Source organism: Hypomesus transpacificus, chromosome 11 (genome assembly GCF_021917145.1).
Source record: "Hypomesus transpacificus isolate Combined female chromosome 11, fHypTra1, whole genome shotgun sequence".
NCBI classification, from domain to species: Eukaryota; Metazoa; Chordata; class Actinopteri; order Osmeriformes; family Osmeridae; genus Hypomesus; species Hypomesus transpacificus.
Genome location: NC_061070.1, coordinates 10,527,802 through 10,545,352, shown reverse-complemented (window position 1 = coordinate 10,545,352; position 17,551 = coordinate 10,527,802). Strand labels below are relative to the sequence as shown.

General features: G+C 40.8%; 2 protein-coding genes across 5 annotated transcripts in view; one reads left to right on the top strand and one right to left on the bottom strand.

Moving 5' to 3' along the window:
- Positions 1-2,132, top strand: part of si:ch211-250c4.3 (uncharacterized protein LOC100535981 homolog) — a 32,788-nt gene extending 30,656 nt beyond the window's left edge. For 2 of the 4 annotated variants that reach the window (XM_047028952.1, XM_047028954.1), the window contains exon 8: positions 330-2,129. The gene's annotated coding sequence lies outside the window, so the exon portion shown is untranslated. Of the gene's footprint in view, positions 1-329 lie in introns of all 4 variants that reach the window. The other 2 variants (XM_047028953.1, XM_047028955.1) reach the window with 2 other exon arrangements.
- A 3,270-nt stretch (positions 2,133-5,402) lies between these two features.
- On the bottom strand, positions 5,403-17,348 carry LOC124473470 (cGMP-dependent protein kinase 2). The gene is made up of 18 exons (XM_047028905.1): positions 16,185-17,348; positions 14,696-14,862; positions 14,340-14,453; positions 13,988-14,093; positions 13,681-13,744; positions 13,497-13,574; positions 13,273-13,367; positions 12,896-12,964; positions 12,642-12,740; positions 12,408-12,558; positions 11,845-11,981; positions 10,170-10,259; positions 9,891-10,032; positions 9,570-9,733; positions 8,329-8,451; positions 7,742-7,804; positions 7,074-7,140; positions 5,403-6,649 (listed from the first exon to the last, which is right to left on the bottom strand). The coding sequence occupies exons 1-18, from the start codon at positions 16,673-16,675 to the stop codon at positions 6,554-6,556; spliced, it is 2,316 nt and encodes a 771-aa protein (XP_046884861.1). The 5' UTR covers positions 16,676-17,348; the 3' UTR covers positions 5,403-6,553.
- Between the last annotated feature and the right edge of the window lie 203 nt (positions 17,349-17,551).

Below are 17,551 nucleotides of genomic sequence, written 5' to 3'. Positions count from 1 at the left end.
TATATGGCAGGGTGATGCTGGTACCTCTGAAAGGTCTTAAGGTGTGTGTGCGTGTGTGTGTGATGGTTCCCAACTCACTGTAATATCAGTGAGTTGGGAAAGTAGAGTGATGTCCTTGATTAACATTATATTGTAATGAACCCATGACAAAACAAAAAACTATTTTAAAAAGCATATTGCAAAAGTACAAGAAATATAAATAAATACTGATGATATTGATTGTGTAGATAGCTGGAAATAATATTAACATAGCTTGTCTCCCTTCTCTGAAGCTGAGGAGGCAGAACTTCTGGCACATTCTGCCCAAACTGACTGTCTTTGTTTTCTAGCAAGATAAAGAACAGATGGCCTGAAGTGGGAAGAGATTCTGAAGAGGAGGACACAGTGAAGTTGCACAGATTTTCGACTGGAAAGGAGGAGTACGAAAGGAGGGATGACATTAGGGTAAATAGTAGTGATGAATGACAAAAAGTGTGAAGAGAGTATACTAAAAAAAGGATGGAGATGTATCTCTGTTAAGATAGTTTTGGAAAACATGTATTGCAGTTAAGGGAACATTGGTGTATTCAAGATGTGAGGTTTGTTTACTCCACAATGTTTTGCGTTATACTTTTATGTGTTTTGATGATGCATTATCTAAACGAAACTAATATACAGTATGTACATTTTACAGGCATATATTACAACCCCTAAGTACAGTATGCAATAATAAAGCAAATAATGACAATATCTTGAGGGACAGTGACTACCAGATACTGAAGTTAACGTTGACTTTGACAAAAAGTGTAATGGTTATAACTATTAAGTCGAAAACATTAGACCACGTAAGCCTGTATATTGCAATACTTTTTGGATTTTGACACAAATGTAAATTAATCCGAGAAGAGCTGCTAATTTCTGCTGCATGTGTCATTTATATGATGTGATCCTTTCACATGATTTCAAATAATTTGAGATAAAGATTTGAGCGTATTCCCACATTCAAGAACCATGCAATCTTATAACATGTTTAATGTGAATTGTCTTGTTCATTTGAACAATAAATATGTGTGTATTATACAGGGATGGCTTATTCCAGTGTGTGATGTACACATTGAAAGTCCATGTGGTGTGTGTCTGTGTGTGTGTTTGAGTGTCTGTATGTATCTAAAATGTATGTATGTATATATTCAAGAGGTGTATATTAACTCCTGCTTTACTGTTATGTGAAGAAGAAGGTTTAATATGTTAAAAAGGGCTTCATTGAACACTAAAATAAATTGTATACCATTAAGGACTACCATCAGAATATTACATAAGAAAGTCTCTTTTCCATTAGTCACTTATCTTTTTCTCGCAGTGGTATGGTATGCTGGTCCATAAATCATAACATTATCCATCTGTTTATTTGAAACATTGAACTCAAAACTGTTAAGAACCTGGGAGGAAAATTCATCAATCACAAAATGTATTTCATCAACGACTGCTACACATGTTGTGGAGACTTCCTGATGAGTTGAACACGAGGATAAAAGGTTGTACTTGACAAGCTAACAGTGATTTAGTATTCCCTTAACTCTTACAGGACATCACTGAGGCTCCCTAGTCTAACTGTGGAGGGAATAAGAAAGTTAGAACAACAATTTTCAGAAGGTTTTGAAAATACTAAACTCTAGAATGGATTTAGCTGGAAGTCAGATTTGATAAGCTACTCCTGGACATGTTATAACATCAAAACGTTTGAGTTGGTTTTCACATTGTGTATTTACTGTAACCAACAGAGTTATGTGTTATATGTGAGCAATATAACAGACTAGTAGAATGGTAAGGGCTACTACACACATGCTAACAACGTGCTTCTAAATACAATGAAATAATGGTGTACTCAAGCTGTGTAATGTACAATATGTGCCTCTAGATACAATTTGCTTTGAAAAGTATTGAGGAAATCTCAAGAGGCAGTAAATACTTATTTGCATGTCAGATATATGTAATTAACTGTCGAGGAGTTTCAAGATGAAATATGGTGACGTGTATGTAAAGAATATTGTACTTTGTTTTGGAAAATGTATTTTAATGTGCATATTGTATCATTTTTCAAATATATTTTTAAAAATAAAGCCGTTTTTGACACTAGATCATTAATGTTGGCTTGTTTTAGTTCCTGCATTTGGGTTGATATCGGACCACTCTGCAGTCACTTCATCCTTGGAAAAAACCCTGGAAGTTGAGAACAGCAAGCAGAGGAAAGTGTTAAAACTGGAAACATACCTTTGAAAAGACATCCCGCTAATTAAATCAATAGTAAAAGGTCTTACAACTCTTTGCATCCAGCATGATGTATTAGGCTATTGTAAAGATATTTTACTAGTAAGGGGCTTTCTTTTGCACAATAACATCACAATACATAAGCTACATACTGATTTTCAGCCACATGTATCATGTTGTAAATTGCGTTATGAATATACAAAGAATCATTATAACTATATGCAGACAGAACTGGTAGATCATGGGCAGTGGACGTTCTCTCACTTGCGTAAGCTGCCCAAGCAAACTCTGGGTCAATGTAGTGAAATCCCTCATATAGGTGATAGCACAGTCCACCAGAACTCTATACGTGGAGGACTGGATCTAACCAACTGTAGCTTTAGATAAATTACTGATTAATCAAATATATAGCTCCTATCAGTTTGTTTAATTGCTTGATAGTTGCAGAAAAGCCTGATACTTTCTGTAATTCTTGGCTTTTTTCAGTTCAAGAACACAACTTCAAATGTGTTCATATACTGTCATCTATTGGTAACAGTTGCTACTGCAGGATTCCTTTTACACGCTCTATGCATGGTCTTAAATGTAAAGCTACCAATGATGCAGATGCAGACCAGAGTTATAATGACTTTTCCATACCGCTGGACATTGCAGTTTTTTTTCAGGCATAGAACATCACAGTCTGAAACAGTAAACAGAAAAAACAACTCAAATTAAAAGGAAAAAAAACAATAGGAATTTGGGCTCACCTTTGTCAGGAGTTTTAACAATTTAAGGTGTGTATGTACCACAAATGCCTCAAACAAATACTAATATATCATGATAAATATAACATTGACAGTTATTAAAGTCAACACAACACTTTACATTGAGTGGATCACATACTGTTTTATTGGTGCATTCACAGAGCCATGGGGTTTGAAGAATTGGCTTTGAGATATCAGGAATTTTCTCACTGCATTCCAGTACTTTCAGCACAATGGACTCGTAAAATATGTCATAAAAGTCCACAGTCTGCATCTGGAGATATGGGTCAGAGAACAGAGCCATTGTTCAGTGAAATGGGAGCCACATCTAGGTTCAATGATTGATGACAAGTTCTTCCAACCGTTTACTTCAGGAGGAAACCATTGTTCAAGACATTTTTTATTATATTACAGATGCATAGATGACCACAAATGTGATAGTATCTGATTGAGCTTCACATCATACCTAACTGTAATATCATGAAACAACAGTGACAAATGTGAACTTATTATGTGAATACTTATTAGAAGCTTGACCCAGCTGGCAGGCGGATTTAGCTGTAAAAATTGAGGTAGAGGAAGAGTTATGTTCATGATTACTTATCTAACAAATGAACACAATTTTCTCTAACGTCACAAATGATTCCCAAAATGTATGTATGTGGGAAAATAACTAGAGGAACAGATTATCCATGTACCTCCATGAACTTGTGTGTATACACATTAGAGAGATGATCCAACTTGTATTCATAGCAGTCACATTTATATGACAACAAGGCCAGCCGTGGGTTGCAATGTAACTCACCCCAGCGTCTTGGCATCCTTGAACAATGCCTTCCCGGTTTGCTGCATTCTCAGTGAAGGCTCTGAGTTTTCCCCATACCAGACCAAAGCCTCCGCTATTCTATGGGGAGGACAAACACCCAAACAAGCACTCATAGTAGTCTATATGGCAGACATCCAACCTTGAAACAGACTGGATATTTATATTAGGGGATGCCAGCCTTCTTGGCAGTGTCCACCTCTAGGAGAATTCAGGAAGAAATGTTTGAGAAACATTGACAACTGAACACATACAGCCATGTAAACCCACAGGTTAATACACCCACAACATGACATACCAAGCTGTGTGGGAACGTCAAATGGCACAAATGAAGGCACTAATTAAGCCTATAGATGATTATATAAATTGGCAAAGTAATAGAGATAACCAGTCCCATATTGTAAAATGGCCCGACTAAACTGATACTAATATTAACCACACACATTTTCCTGCCATAGTGAGAATATGTCCACATAAGTTCTTTCCTGACACGGTCAGGTTGTTTGAACTCAAGGTCTTGGAGGATCATCTGGAGCACAGAAGGAAGTGAAATGGATGAACCCCCTGATTGGCTATTGTTCTTGCCTTACAAATGACCAATGAGAGTGAAACCTCAAAAGCATGACGGACAGCACTGAGCTTGACATCGATCAGAGCATCATTATCATGTTGCTGTGGGTATGATCTTTAAGCAAAAGAGGTTGCTTCCATTTTCTATACATTAAACACTAATGACCAGGTGTGTAGGAGCCACAACATTCAATTCTTTGCTGACCGTCCACTCAACTCCAGGATCTCCATCCTGTGACCCTCAGAGATACACTCTGGTCTATCTCCACGACGTTCTTTATTAAGGAAAGTTAAATACTACTCACAAAAAACATTCCCTCAACATTTCCAATTTACTTTCGACACATTAAGATTCGTCATCTTACCTTGAGTGGAAGAAAAACGCCTCTGATCTGATGTTGGTTGCTCAGAGTTTTGCTCAGGTGAAACTGCATAAATTGGGAACACATAATACACTGTGAGTAATCATCAGGATATTCTGCCATCTTTACAGATCTCACGTTTTTTCATGGTTGTACTCCCACCTTTTTCTGGGCTTAGAGCACTGCCAACAGATTCAGCCCCTCTTTGGACCACGGCCAGTATGACTTTCACAGAAGGCCTTTCTCCAGAGACCTTCTGAACGACACAAGGACAACATGCGAATGACACTAGGGCAATTTAAAACGTATCAATAGTGTTCTTGTTAAATGTATGTACATGTATGTAGGTGCTTATTAAACGTTTGACCTTTTTCGATGCATGGTTCTCTGGGATCTGTCTTTTGATCAGAAGAGTGTAAGTCCTCATGTTGGTCAGAAGAGGGCGTCATGGTTTCACGTTAATATTTTAGAAGACGTGGCACACAAATCAAAATGATCTGACAATGAAGTGTGACCATAAGAACACTTGTTTTCCAAATGAATGTGTTGTGTTTTCCTACCAAAAGGGATACACAGCAAAACCCTGTAAAATGCCTGTCATGCCTGCGAAATGTTTATTGTTTTTCAAATGTATTATGATGTTGTCGCCATGGCCGTGGATTTGACAAGATTATGAAACAGAAACAATCTCGAGAGATGTTTGTTTTAGTTTGTGGTTGATGGTTTTTATAGAGATTACATTTTATTATAAACAACTTTTAGTCTTTTGGAATACATCCACAACTACAATACTACTTTTTGTCAACAACAGTAAGGCTGCATTTTATTTCCTGACCTTTTTTTCTGAAGAGAAACGGAAGGAAGAAAACCAATACCACAAACTCTCTCACAAAATACCTCAATAACAGTGCCTCCATCTGAAGTGGATCCCGTTAATTTACAGTGCTTTTAAATCACATGTTTAAACATTTAATAACTACAACTGAAACATGATAAGAATCACACATTCCAAAATAACATAATCTCCTACAAATACTGAGAGGCATATTCAAACATAATTACATAAAAAACTGGCCCTTCGGGGAAGCAAGTGGATTACTCTTGTATTCAGAGCCAGCCTGATCTGATTATATAACACTGCGTCCTGAGGATTAAAGTGGAAAAGACAACCATCCGCTCATATCAGAGCAATATGGGAAATAGATACATTGATGATCATTAAAAAAGATGGTTTATATGACCCTAAGAATGATTTCAAGTGCTTTTTTAAATTCTGGTATGTAAACTCAAAATGAAAATAAAGAAATGAACACATGACAGAGTGTATTACGTAGGAGTTCATTAAAAAGGCACGGGCATCTCGTGGTAGACCTAAGATGGGACGGACAGTGTCGATACAGGATAGCAATGTTATGAACATTGAGATGCGTGTTTTTGTATAGCAGTAGCATCCAATTCACTGGCACCACAGGTTATTGGTGCTCACAGTAAGATCCTTCCTTGAAATACAAGTCCATGCAATTAGTCATTAGTAATTAGTAGCCTGCATCAAATACTGTTCCTACGGTAAGGGGCTAAAATGCACTTGCCAGCAGGCAAATTCACACCCTATAGGGTGGACACAGGCACTTGTGTCAGACTTATGATACGCATGGCAACGGAATGGAAGCGATGGGATTGTTGGCATGGGTGGCTCCTCCAACTAGGTTTCCACTCCGCCAGTGTCCATGTAATCGTGTAATCCCTAAGCCCCTCTTGGGGCTGACGAGAAGTTCTGCCCAGGGTGTGGAAGGGGGGGGAGGTCATCAGAAGTCCTTATCCCAGCCAGATAGCTCATCGGGAGGCTCATCCACATCTGGGGGGAACATATCGAAATGGCTGTGGTCCATTGGCCCTTTTAACTGAACACAGGAACAACACATATAAAGGTCAGAGGTCAATTTTGGTGGTTATGTATCGCAGGTATAATCATAAATTCTAACTTTTAACAGTTCTGTGTGTATAGTGTGTACTGGGATTAGACGTTAGATTTATTTTAGACTATTTAACAGTATTATAACATATATGTGTTGACATATCTACTGAGCCTTTCAAATCCTTAAAAGGAAGAGGATGGCTTGAGTTTGCCTCATGGCTTTTCTTTCTCTCTCGAATAAACACATCTAGTAACATGGGTACATAGAGCAAGCATATAAACCAGCAGAGACACTCACTAGCCGGGTGAAAATGAGATCACCCTGCTTGTATTAGCACTATGCCTATTTATTGTTAGCGAGCACAGGTTCTCAGAGAACATGGATATTGCTAATAAAAAGCCATCTTCACCTCCCTCCTTAGTGGGGACGTCAGCTTCAGACTTCGAAGCCCCTCCCAGTTGAAGCCCTGGAACCACCTACGGGAATCCCATAAAAGGGTGATCTGTTTTGGGGTGATTAGGTCACAGGTTCTGGTGTAACTTGTGGATCAGGATTTAAGGGTCTCCAATGCTGCTGGATGTATTTTTCCTACAATTATGTCATCCTACATCCCACCAAAACCTAATCAAACATTTTGCATCAGACCTATTCAGCTCTCTACTGCTGTCATAAGGATGCCCAGGTTACCATCACAACCATCCGACACCCCCAATCGCTCGTCCCCCCCCCCCCCCCCCCCAGTGTCACGTCACAATAGGCAGGGGACAGTGCCTGTCACCTCCACTGGCAGCATGGCGTCACAAGCACTTTCACCTGGGAGCAATTAGTGATGAGAATGATGAGAGCTGCAGCTACAGCTGTCCCCCTGTTCAACAGAGCAGGAGCAAGACTGGCAGGTCTGGTCGCCCTTGGGCACACATCAGAACTCTAGCTTTCCTCTCGAAAATATCAATATGGTTAGAAATCTCCAGACAAATCTATTTTTTTTTTGGTGGTGGTGGTTATGGAACTAATATATGACCTGCAACTCAATAGTTCTCTGTACCTCACGCAGTGTGGTAAATATCAAACACATACTTGTGTTTCTTGATATCGATGATGCCGTTTTTCTTGTTACCAAGTCTTTCCACAGGGTTTAGCCTAAGGGGAGAGAGGCATGTGTTAAATGTTGCATAAACATCTGTTTGTCGGCCATCTGGGCATGCATAACAAGATTAGTCCTCTAACATGATTAGATACATATGAACGTGTGGGTGTAATTACTGTTTATTTGTCAACAATCTGGACATTCGTAACTAGGTTGGCCTGATAATAATAGTGTAGACTCTGGCAAGGGATGTGAAGGGGTGATTGAGGTCCACATGTAATGATCTGACATCATTTCCTGGTGATTCTCGGATGAATTCGGATATCAATGATTTCCAGTGGTACTGACTGGCATGCAAGGCCAGTAACTGTGAGTTAACTGAATGATTTGGATAAATGAACATTTAGTATTGCACACAACATCACACTGAGCCAAACTCTCATGTTTAAAGTAAATCAATCCATCTCATTAAGCATCTGTTTAGTGAGTGGGGTTATCCAAACAAGGGCTAACTCGACTGTTTCCTCATTTACTTCTGTGGTTTATTTATCAGAGTGCGGTTGGACAGCGAACATACTTGCAGAGTCTCCTGATCAGGTCGTCTGGGCGTTTGCTTATCCTCTTGGGGAAGTCCACCTTCTCAATGCCATGGAGAACCATGGTGTAGATCTTTATAGGGTCTGATCCAGCAAAAGGTGGACTAGACAGATAGGGGTAAAATAGAGAGAGGAAACAGAGTAGGGTGGGGTCTTGGTGTTACAGTGGGCCTTCAAAGAGTTGTGAAACAGACAAAAAAAACAGGTCAACATGAAGTAAGAAGTGCTGTATGTGATTTCCAAGGACAAAGACACACAGTCAGAATGCTTATGTTGGTTTGTATATCGGAAAATCAAGGAAACGGCTGTGGCCATCAAAAGCCCCGTTCGGCTGTCCGACCTGGTTGATTTCGATGGTCAGAGCTGTTGGAGCTTAGACTGTGAACTTACAACGCAGTATGGATTACAACAGGGATACGTTTGCGGCTCTGCAAAAGAAGATGGAGGACTTGGAGACCTTCTTGAAGGGTGGACGTGAAAATTGAGTCGCAGCTACTCGTCTAAACAACTACACCTATCTACTTTCGGCCCCGTAACCAGCACAGGCCTTGGCCAAGGCTGTTGCTGGAAAACAAATCCCCCGGAGAGCGCTGAAGCGAAACTATCTTGCTCTTCCCCCCCCCCCCCCCCACCGACATCTGTGGTTTGGTCTCTGCCCGGGTCATGACCAAGGATGTCTCCTTGCCAACACAATCTAATCTGCATAGGGAGAATCGGACTGATTGTGGCCTAGGTCGAGGGCGCCAACCCAGACCTACTCACACATTAACTTTCACCTACTACAGATATCACCACCCCCCCACCCCCATCTAACGCCTTCGACTGCTTGTTTCCCCAGGGTGGCTGGCGGGTCTGTGTCCAGCGCCTACCATGGCTGCAGGTCCAGATGCTGCTTATCTGCACCCCCCCCACTCCCCGTTGCAAGTCATGTTTGTAAATGTTGTTGGGCTTATGTGCTGAGGTTTTTGCCTGTTCCCACACTGTACTCCTCTAGGAGCATTGTATGGGGGTTGCCTTTTTCTCTCCTCCTCTCTGCTCATGTTATGCTGTAACCTTTCTAGTTGGCGCCGAGAATGGCTGCCTAGGTAGGCTCTACTGCCAAAGTAAATTCCTTGTCTGTGCAAACTTTCATGGCGAATAAACACCAATTCAGATTCTGATTCTGATTATCAACCCTAATCCATACAACCCCCCATGTGTGCAGTACAACCTAAGGACTCACTTGCCAGTAAGCAACTCGAAGATAAGGATGCCTAGGGACCAGCAGTCGGCCCCAAAGTCGTGACCCTTGTTCATGACAACCTCAGGGGCCACATACTCCGGAGTCCCGCAGAATGTCCATGTCTTCTTCCCAAGACCGATCTTCTTGGCAAAGCCAAAGTCAGCCTACAGCAAACACACAGAATGACTGACAGAGGAACAGGTATAGGTTGTGACTTTGCCTGACACTGTTCAATTAAGATCCATTCTTTGGCTTGAGAAGCTAATCAGAAATACATCTCGGAGCCAGGCTACTACTGGAAAACAAGGGATGATAGTCTACCATTTTGACATAACCTTCTGCATCCAGTAGGAGGTTTTCAGGTTTCAGGTCTCTGTAGACAATTCCCTTGGCATGGAGGTAGTCAAAGGCCTCCAAGACACAACCAATACAGAACCTGGCAGTCTGCTCTTCAAAGTAACTCCTGGTTGACAATAACAGTTATTAGAACTCACACCAAAACGTTACTTATGGGCTTTTTTTATGAACAATTATTGCAACCTCCCAAAACAAATTCTGTATTGCATGTACTTTAGCAGACATAATACAACCTACACTCACATGTCCCTTAGAACACTCCACAGTTCTCCACCTAGACACACCTCCAGAAGCATATAGACAAACTTGTCATCCCGGAAGGTCCGGAACATCCTAGAACACAGGGAAATACAATAGGATACTGACATTTGTATTGCAAGGTACGCCTCTGAGTTATCTAAAGATGCTCAACTGTCTGCAAAAATCAACAAACTATCTATTAACTCTATAACGTACCTTAAACAGTTGCCAAGGTAATATAGCTTTAAAAAAAAGTTTAATTTAACACAAGTTAAACTAAGGGTCGAAGTTTTGAAACTTGAATGATTAAGACTAAAAAAGCTCCTTGGAAACCAGGCTCACTACTGTAGTATGTCTTACTTTTTCATAGTAAACAAAATGTTGAGCTCTCCTTAAGTTGCCTTCATTTGTTCAAATAACAGAGGTCCTTTATAAAACTACAAAAGCAGAAAGAGAGCAAAACAGACCAATGGAAATCGGACATTAAAAGAGAGGGAATAGAAAAGCAAGATGGGGCAGTGAATACTGCCTGAACCCTGAACCTTTCCCCAAAGTGACAGCTAGAATCAATGTTTGCCCACGCCTATTGTCCTTGAATGTCACAGGCCAGATAAATCAAACCTTAGTCTACACTATTACAGAGGGGCGATAGACATGCACACATTCTGCATAGGGACTCCTTAGCAACTCCTAGCCAAGCCTTTAAAACATGGGCCTGGGGGCCTCCCTCTGAGTTCCTCTTTCTCTCTGTCCCATATTGTTAGACCAACATTCATTTTTTTCTCCCAAGAAACTCTTCGTGTTTCAAGGTCAACAACATTCACATCAGCTATACCGCTTGTAGCTGTCAATCAGCTAACCTATTACAGCTACAAAGCCTTTCCTTAGCATGCAATCAAATTGACGCTGTCACTCTTAGGAGAACTGAAAGCAAATGTCAAATGTATTAGGTCTATATCAGCTTCCTGATGAGAAAACCAAAGCACACTGAAAATGGATTTGTCTGGAACAGGCTTAGGTAAGGTATGTTATTATAAAAGAAAGTAATAAGACAGCAATATAGGTTTCACAATACTGAATATCCTTATAAAATGATAGGAGTTGTGTAGGCTTGATCAGGATCGTTGATAAGGCCTCAGTCCCTTCCTTGAATTTTTTCAATAGTGATATCCTGCTTGAAATCAAACTCTTAATTTGCAATACTCATCCACAATGCATATCCAGTTTCATTGTGACCACAAACAATCAATTTTTTTGTCCCACAGATCTAAGGAACAATTGAGTCTGAGTGGTTTTTTATGTATTCTGTGGATTCAAAATAGCTCTCACTTACCATAAATTGTCCCACTAATATTTTATTCCAACATGTTGTGTGATGAGACTAACCTTTTTCCCCATGAATTTAAATATTTTTTTGGATCAATTTGTTTTTGCTTTGTCCATAAACAAATCCTAATTTGTTACACAAGATACAGCTCTTGGGCATCCTTCCAATAATTTCCAATTATTTCTCAGTCTCATTTGTTGTGAAAACTCGTCCCATCCCTACATACTGTCTTATATATATACATTAATGTAGAGTAGCTACAGTCTTCAATGGTGACACACTAAACACCATATACAGGAAATTAACACATTTGGCAGAACATTCACCTATAATCGTATTGCCCAGACAAACCTGACTATGAAGTAAGAGTTGGTCTGCTGTAAAATGTTCTTCTCAGAGTATATATGTTCCTGTTGTCTGGTGTCTACGATGTGCTTCTTTTTTATGCACTTCAGTGCAAACGTTGTGTTCTCATCCTTCAGTTTCACCTGCAATCCAACCAATATGCACAGTGATATGTTATAAAGAGCTGGTGCACAACATCGCCATAAAGCAGACCAACAAAAAACATTTAGACTTCCTGTACTAGAACATTGTTTCCAGTTCACTGTCCATTTCTTGTACTGTCCATGATTGGATCGAATTACCGTTTTTATAAGATCACATTTAGAAATGAATTCATTGATCAAGTCTGTGTTTATTCTGTAAAGCCAGTATACCACTAAAGTAATTCATCAGACCATTTTACAAAGCCACAAGGGGGTATTTGAACCTGGGAAATCTTGATCTGCAGTCAAATGCTCTACCACTGAGCTACTCTATACCCATAAAGCATAAGTAAATTTCTTCGGCACCTCTCATACACAAATCCATTGATCTACGACAACATGTGACCCAAATATCAGGTGTCTCACCAGCTCAACCCGGCCAAAGCCTCCCATTCCCAGGGTGGCTATGACCTCCAGGTCCTGGAAGGGGCTGTGGTGGGGCAGGAGGGCAATCCTCTCCCTCAGCCTCCTCAGCTCCTGGCCCTCTGGAGACGAGTCCATGAGGGGGGACTGGGGCCTGGGGACCCAGGAGAGGTGATTGATTAGTGCGTGGGATGTGTAGTCCATTGGCGGTTTGTAGTTCGTTAGGAGGCTACTCACAGTGCGTGTCTCCTCACGTCACTCCTGGAGAGCTCCTCCACGTATTCCTGAAGGTATGCCTGAAGCTCATCATAAGTACCCACCATCTGGTTGAAGTTGCTGGAGAGGCAGCATCACAAGTCGACTTGTATGAGTGTGTGTGCGTGTACATGCAGTGTGTGTCTGTGTGTGTACAGAATATGTGAAAGATTCGAGTTCAAATGTGTGTGTGTGCGCGTGTGCCTTTGTTGTCACATTGTCGTCACACCACTTACTCTCTATCCACCACCAAGCATTGTGTGTCATTCTCCTTGGAGATTATGTTAGCTGAGCGCACATCCTCACTAGACAAAGAGATAGGTAAATGTACTGTATTAGCCGCTGTATCGACTGAACAGTGGCACAGTAAAAAAAACATTTTAAAAACTACCAGAGAACAGTGCACCATTTAAAGAATTTGTCTCTGTTAATGGCCATTCTACATTCCAAGCCCACAGCTTTCCATTATGCAAGCACATGACAGAAACTGAGGTCATTGTCAGTAACAGGCTTAGATTAAAAAACAAAAAAAATCAATTTTGACATTTCCTTATACCAGCAGACCCCTGTGAGTTAAAGTTGAGTGTTATCCTATTGGAGGCAGTGCTCTTACCTTATGAGTGCCTTCTCTCCAAAGTAGTCCCCCACACCCAGAGTCTTGATCTCCTGGGGTTCCAGATAGCCCTCCGTGCTCTGTGTTACTGACACCTGTCCAATTTCAACGAAACATTGCAATTTAACAGCTAGCTCCTTTGACGTTTTGGGAAAAAATGTCTGAATTGTTTATTTTATCGACAGTACAGTTCATTGCTAAAAATAACAATGTTTCTATTTTACCTCTCCTTTAGCTATGATGAAGAACGTGTTTCCTTCCTCACCCTCCCGAATGATATACTCCCCTTTATCAAAATAATCCTGACAATTTGAGATGTTATTCATATCAGTAGGGTACCTTTTAAAATGTGCAATATAATCTTGTGTTATATTACTGAAGGGACATCACAGCACAGTAAAAGCTCACCACTTCAAGACAGTCTACTATTTTGGCAAGCTTTTCTTCAGGTAGGTCTCTCAGCAGAGACACACTGCAGGGCACAGCACGCACATAAAGATTTAGCTACAGTATTGGGTTTTAAGGGAGACTTCAGAAGAATAAAAACATTAGTCTTTGATTTATTGCAAGACATTTTATGTTCATGAATTGTTGCCAGATTTGTCAGTGATATCATCATACACCGTCATGTTTCATTTTTTATGTTTCACTGTTTCATTTGACTTGAGACTAACTTAGGCAGACACTTTGGCAAAGTCTAGGCCTGTGTGTATACCTGCGAAGAAAGCTGAAGTACTCCTCTTGTCTGGCCTGTGTGGTCCTCATCATAATTTTCTGGAAGGTCTGTCGGTCCAGAGCCCAGATATGGGACTGGGACACAGCTAGGAAGTTGGATTAAATAAACACCAATTAAATCGGAGAGAAATGAGGACTCAGTACTGTAATCCATAGGTAAGATCTCGCCAAGTCATGGACTGTAGTACATTATACGTCGGTTTCAAATATGACTAACCTCCGATGTCAAACTCGAGGTTTGTTGCAAAATACGTCAAGTAAGAATTCTTAGTTTAACTTGTGTATGGCATGTAGTGTCTTTCAGAACTACAATTTTGAAATTCAACACTCACCCTTCACAGTGGCAGTTCTTTTACAGTTGTACAGTATTGCCAACTCTCCGAAAGCTGTCCCAGGTCGCATCTCTCCCAGTAACTTGCCATTCTGCATGACATCCAGCAATCCATCTAGGCACAGAAACACAGAGCAGAGGGCAAATGAAATGGAGAGGAACAAGTAAGGTAAAAATAACAAAAATAATACATAATAAAGTATAATTTTGAGGGCCAACAATTTCTTCCATAGCACCTGAACCCTTTATCGTCACAGGTTAGCGTGCACTATGAAAAGTTAAAATTGTACTATTACTCCTACTCTTCTAGTACAGTGAAAGACTTCACTGTCTGAACAGATTTGGATTGACATGGACCTGCAAGAACGTAGAGGTAGTTCCCTGGCTGCCCTTCCTGGATGACCAGCTGACCCTCAGTGTAGACCCTTTCGTACATACAGTCGATCATCTCCCTCGTATGCTGAGGCTCCAGCTTCTTCAGAAAGTCATTGTTCAAGATGGCATCATTGATGAGCTTCTTGGTACTACAAGAAAATACATACATTTTCGGATGAGATACGTTTTTTTAACCTTGTGTTCCCTGTTAGACAAACAAAACAAGAAGGATAAATGCAATGTAAAATACTGGTAGCGATTAGCGAACATAGGGCTTTCTATAAAAATTCTATCAGTTGTTTACATTGCCATGGCTGATTTGTGAAGAGAAATCTTTCAAAACATTGGGTTTCCCTTATAAACGTACATCATACAATATCACGTTACCTTATTTTAGCAGTTATACCTGTACGGTAACTACATAACTTAGCTACATAACCTTGTATCATTTTTTAACTAATAAAGCTGCTAAAAGTGACTCCCAATCTCAGATGTGCATTTGACATAACTTTGTTCACATTAGGATAAAATACAACCATGAATTGTACATATTCCATTAATTTTAGCATTAATTTAACCCCTGACAGAACCACTTTCTGCCTGTAACACCATTTCATTTTTCTCACTCAACAGTCAGCTCTCTTGCAAACTGGGAACAACAGTTCTCGTGATATCATTCAGATGCTGTTACCCACTGCAAAGCTCTCAATAAATCTGAACGTACAGAGAAAACCTGTGCATTGAGCACAGCCAGACAGCATCACAGAAGATGCATCCCACGTTCTGATTTCCACATCACACAGACGATGGTCTGTCGATGAACCTAATGTGGACCTAGTGAATGTATTACTGGCTGTGAGTGTGTGTGTGTGTGTGTGTCTGTGCAAAGCATGCCAGCTAAAATTGAAGCCATAATGATCTGGTCAACAAGCCCATGCATATAGATGCTCTGGTTCCCTGTCTGCTTTTCTATTATCTTCCTATGCTAATACAAGCTTTCAATTCTCCCAAGAGTGGGAGGGACTACAAAGGCTTGGTTGTTTTGTCTCGTGGCCATCGGTCCAAGAGAGTCAGCTAGTTTTACTGCAGAGATTTCCAAGCATGCACCAGACAACTTTTGCACAAACAATTTTGATTTGGAGGGAAACTTAGTCCATTCAGGTTCTGATCTGTGGATTTTAAGGGTGTGTTGTGGATGTCCTAATAATGGTGTTTAATATTACTGTAGTGTTTGACTCAGTTTGAGCATAATGTTAAACTCAAATGAAATAAACAAATAACTTAGAACAAAACAGTTGGTCAAGAACATCTTAGCCTGATTGGCCATTTTGATATTGTTTGATAAGCTGTCAGCCTCATATTATTTCCACCTTTACATCTCTGTTGACAGGTACAGTATCTGTGTGGTTAAGTATCTTAAAGGTCTAGAGTTTTTTCTGACAAGGAAAAGCATTACCATTCACTGACTTACTTGGAGTCCTTGCGGACATGAGCCCTCTCAATGGACACATTGGGGGTTCGGGGAGCCCCACAGAAGTGGCCTGAGGTGGGCTCGGCCGAGACGCCTTCCTTGGCCTTCAGCCTGCGGTGCACCTCCACAGCCACCCTGTGAAAGCGGGTTGGGCCCTGGTTGATGACACTCAGCAGACGGCGGCTGTGTCTGAGTGGGGCCGGCGGGGAGCGGCCCAGGTTGTTGTAGCCGATGGCGTCTTTAAGCTTGTCAATTTGGGAGACCTTGGCCTCCAGCTCCCTCTGGAGGTTCAGCAGCTGAAGCTCCTGGGCTCGGAACTCCTGGTCCCTTCTGGCCAGCTCCTCTTCCAAGTGGGCTATCCGCAGTCTCAGGGGCTCCGTGTCCCAGCCTGGAGGGTCCCGTTCTCTCATGGTGGAGGCCAGGCAGCTGTCCTCAGGTCGTGGGGCTTTAATCGAACCGTTGCCCATGGCCAGCTTTTGGCTGGCCACCATAGGAAAGCCCTTTGATCAAGCTCACACCTGTTACTGAGAATGTCTCCAAGTCTTCTGGCCAGTGAATTCAAATCGCTAATAGTTGATAAGTAACAACACTGAAGATGATTGTTATGCATGTAGACTACTATAAAGCAAGGCACTTGAAATGTAATTTAAAGCTACTCCATATGACATACTTAAATAGCCTACTATGCTTACTGTGCAACGCACGGTAGATTTTAAAACCAGGAGGACCATGGCTAAACATCCTGAAAATGTAACATTTTGAAATTCCACTAATCCAATTTGTAAAATAAATGCTCGATTGAAAATAAAATTCAAAATGATAGTTAAGTTTATCACAAAAATACGGTAAAAGCTGTTAGAATATCCCAATTATTGCAATATTTTTTATAATTAATGGACTGAAGTCGTATACATTCGAATACAACCAATAATTTAAGTAACCTCCTTCATACAAACCTTATGTGTTAAAACCTATGTTGTGCTTATATCGTTTTCCATCAGCTCATTTTATGAAGTCATTAACTCGAAAAAAAGCACCTGCGGTCGGCATTACATAGTCCCATATCGAGGCAGATGTTCGTTAGCAGATCAGCTAACACTGTATGGTGCGTGCACTTTCTTTGGCTGAAGAGACGGACTAATTATCCAACCATTCGACTGTTCTTCACCCGGAATCATGGATAGGTCTGTGAAACTCTCTTATGGTAATTGTTCCCCCCTCCCATTTCATTTGGTAGGCTACATCAGAAAGAAGTTCGTGTTTTTGTCCACCCCTGTTGGTTGGATGCAAGAGCATCAGCCCTTTATAATCCTCGATTCCACATTTCAAGGGTGCATGCCTTTTTTTGTTCGGGAGATGAATATTGA

Bases quoted from the DNA above. Each gene is read 5' to 3' on its own strand.
- LOC124473470 (XM_047028905.1), bottom strand. From the start codon at position 16,675: ATGGTGGCCAGCCAAAAGCTGGCCATGGGCAACGGTTCGATTAAAGCC. The intron at 13,575-13,680 runs GTGAGCTTTTAC...TCAAATTGTCAG, and splicing joins TAGTAGACTGTCTTGAAGTG to GATTATTTTGATAAAGGGGA. The intron at 12,741-12,895 runs GTAAGTGGTGTG...CTGCCTCTCCAG, and splicing joins TGCTTGGTGGTGGATAGAGA to CAACTTCAACCAGATGGTGG.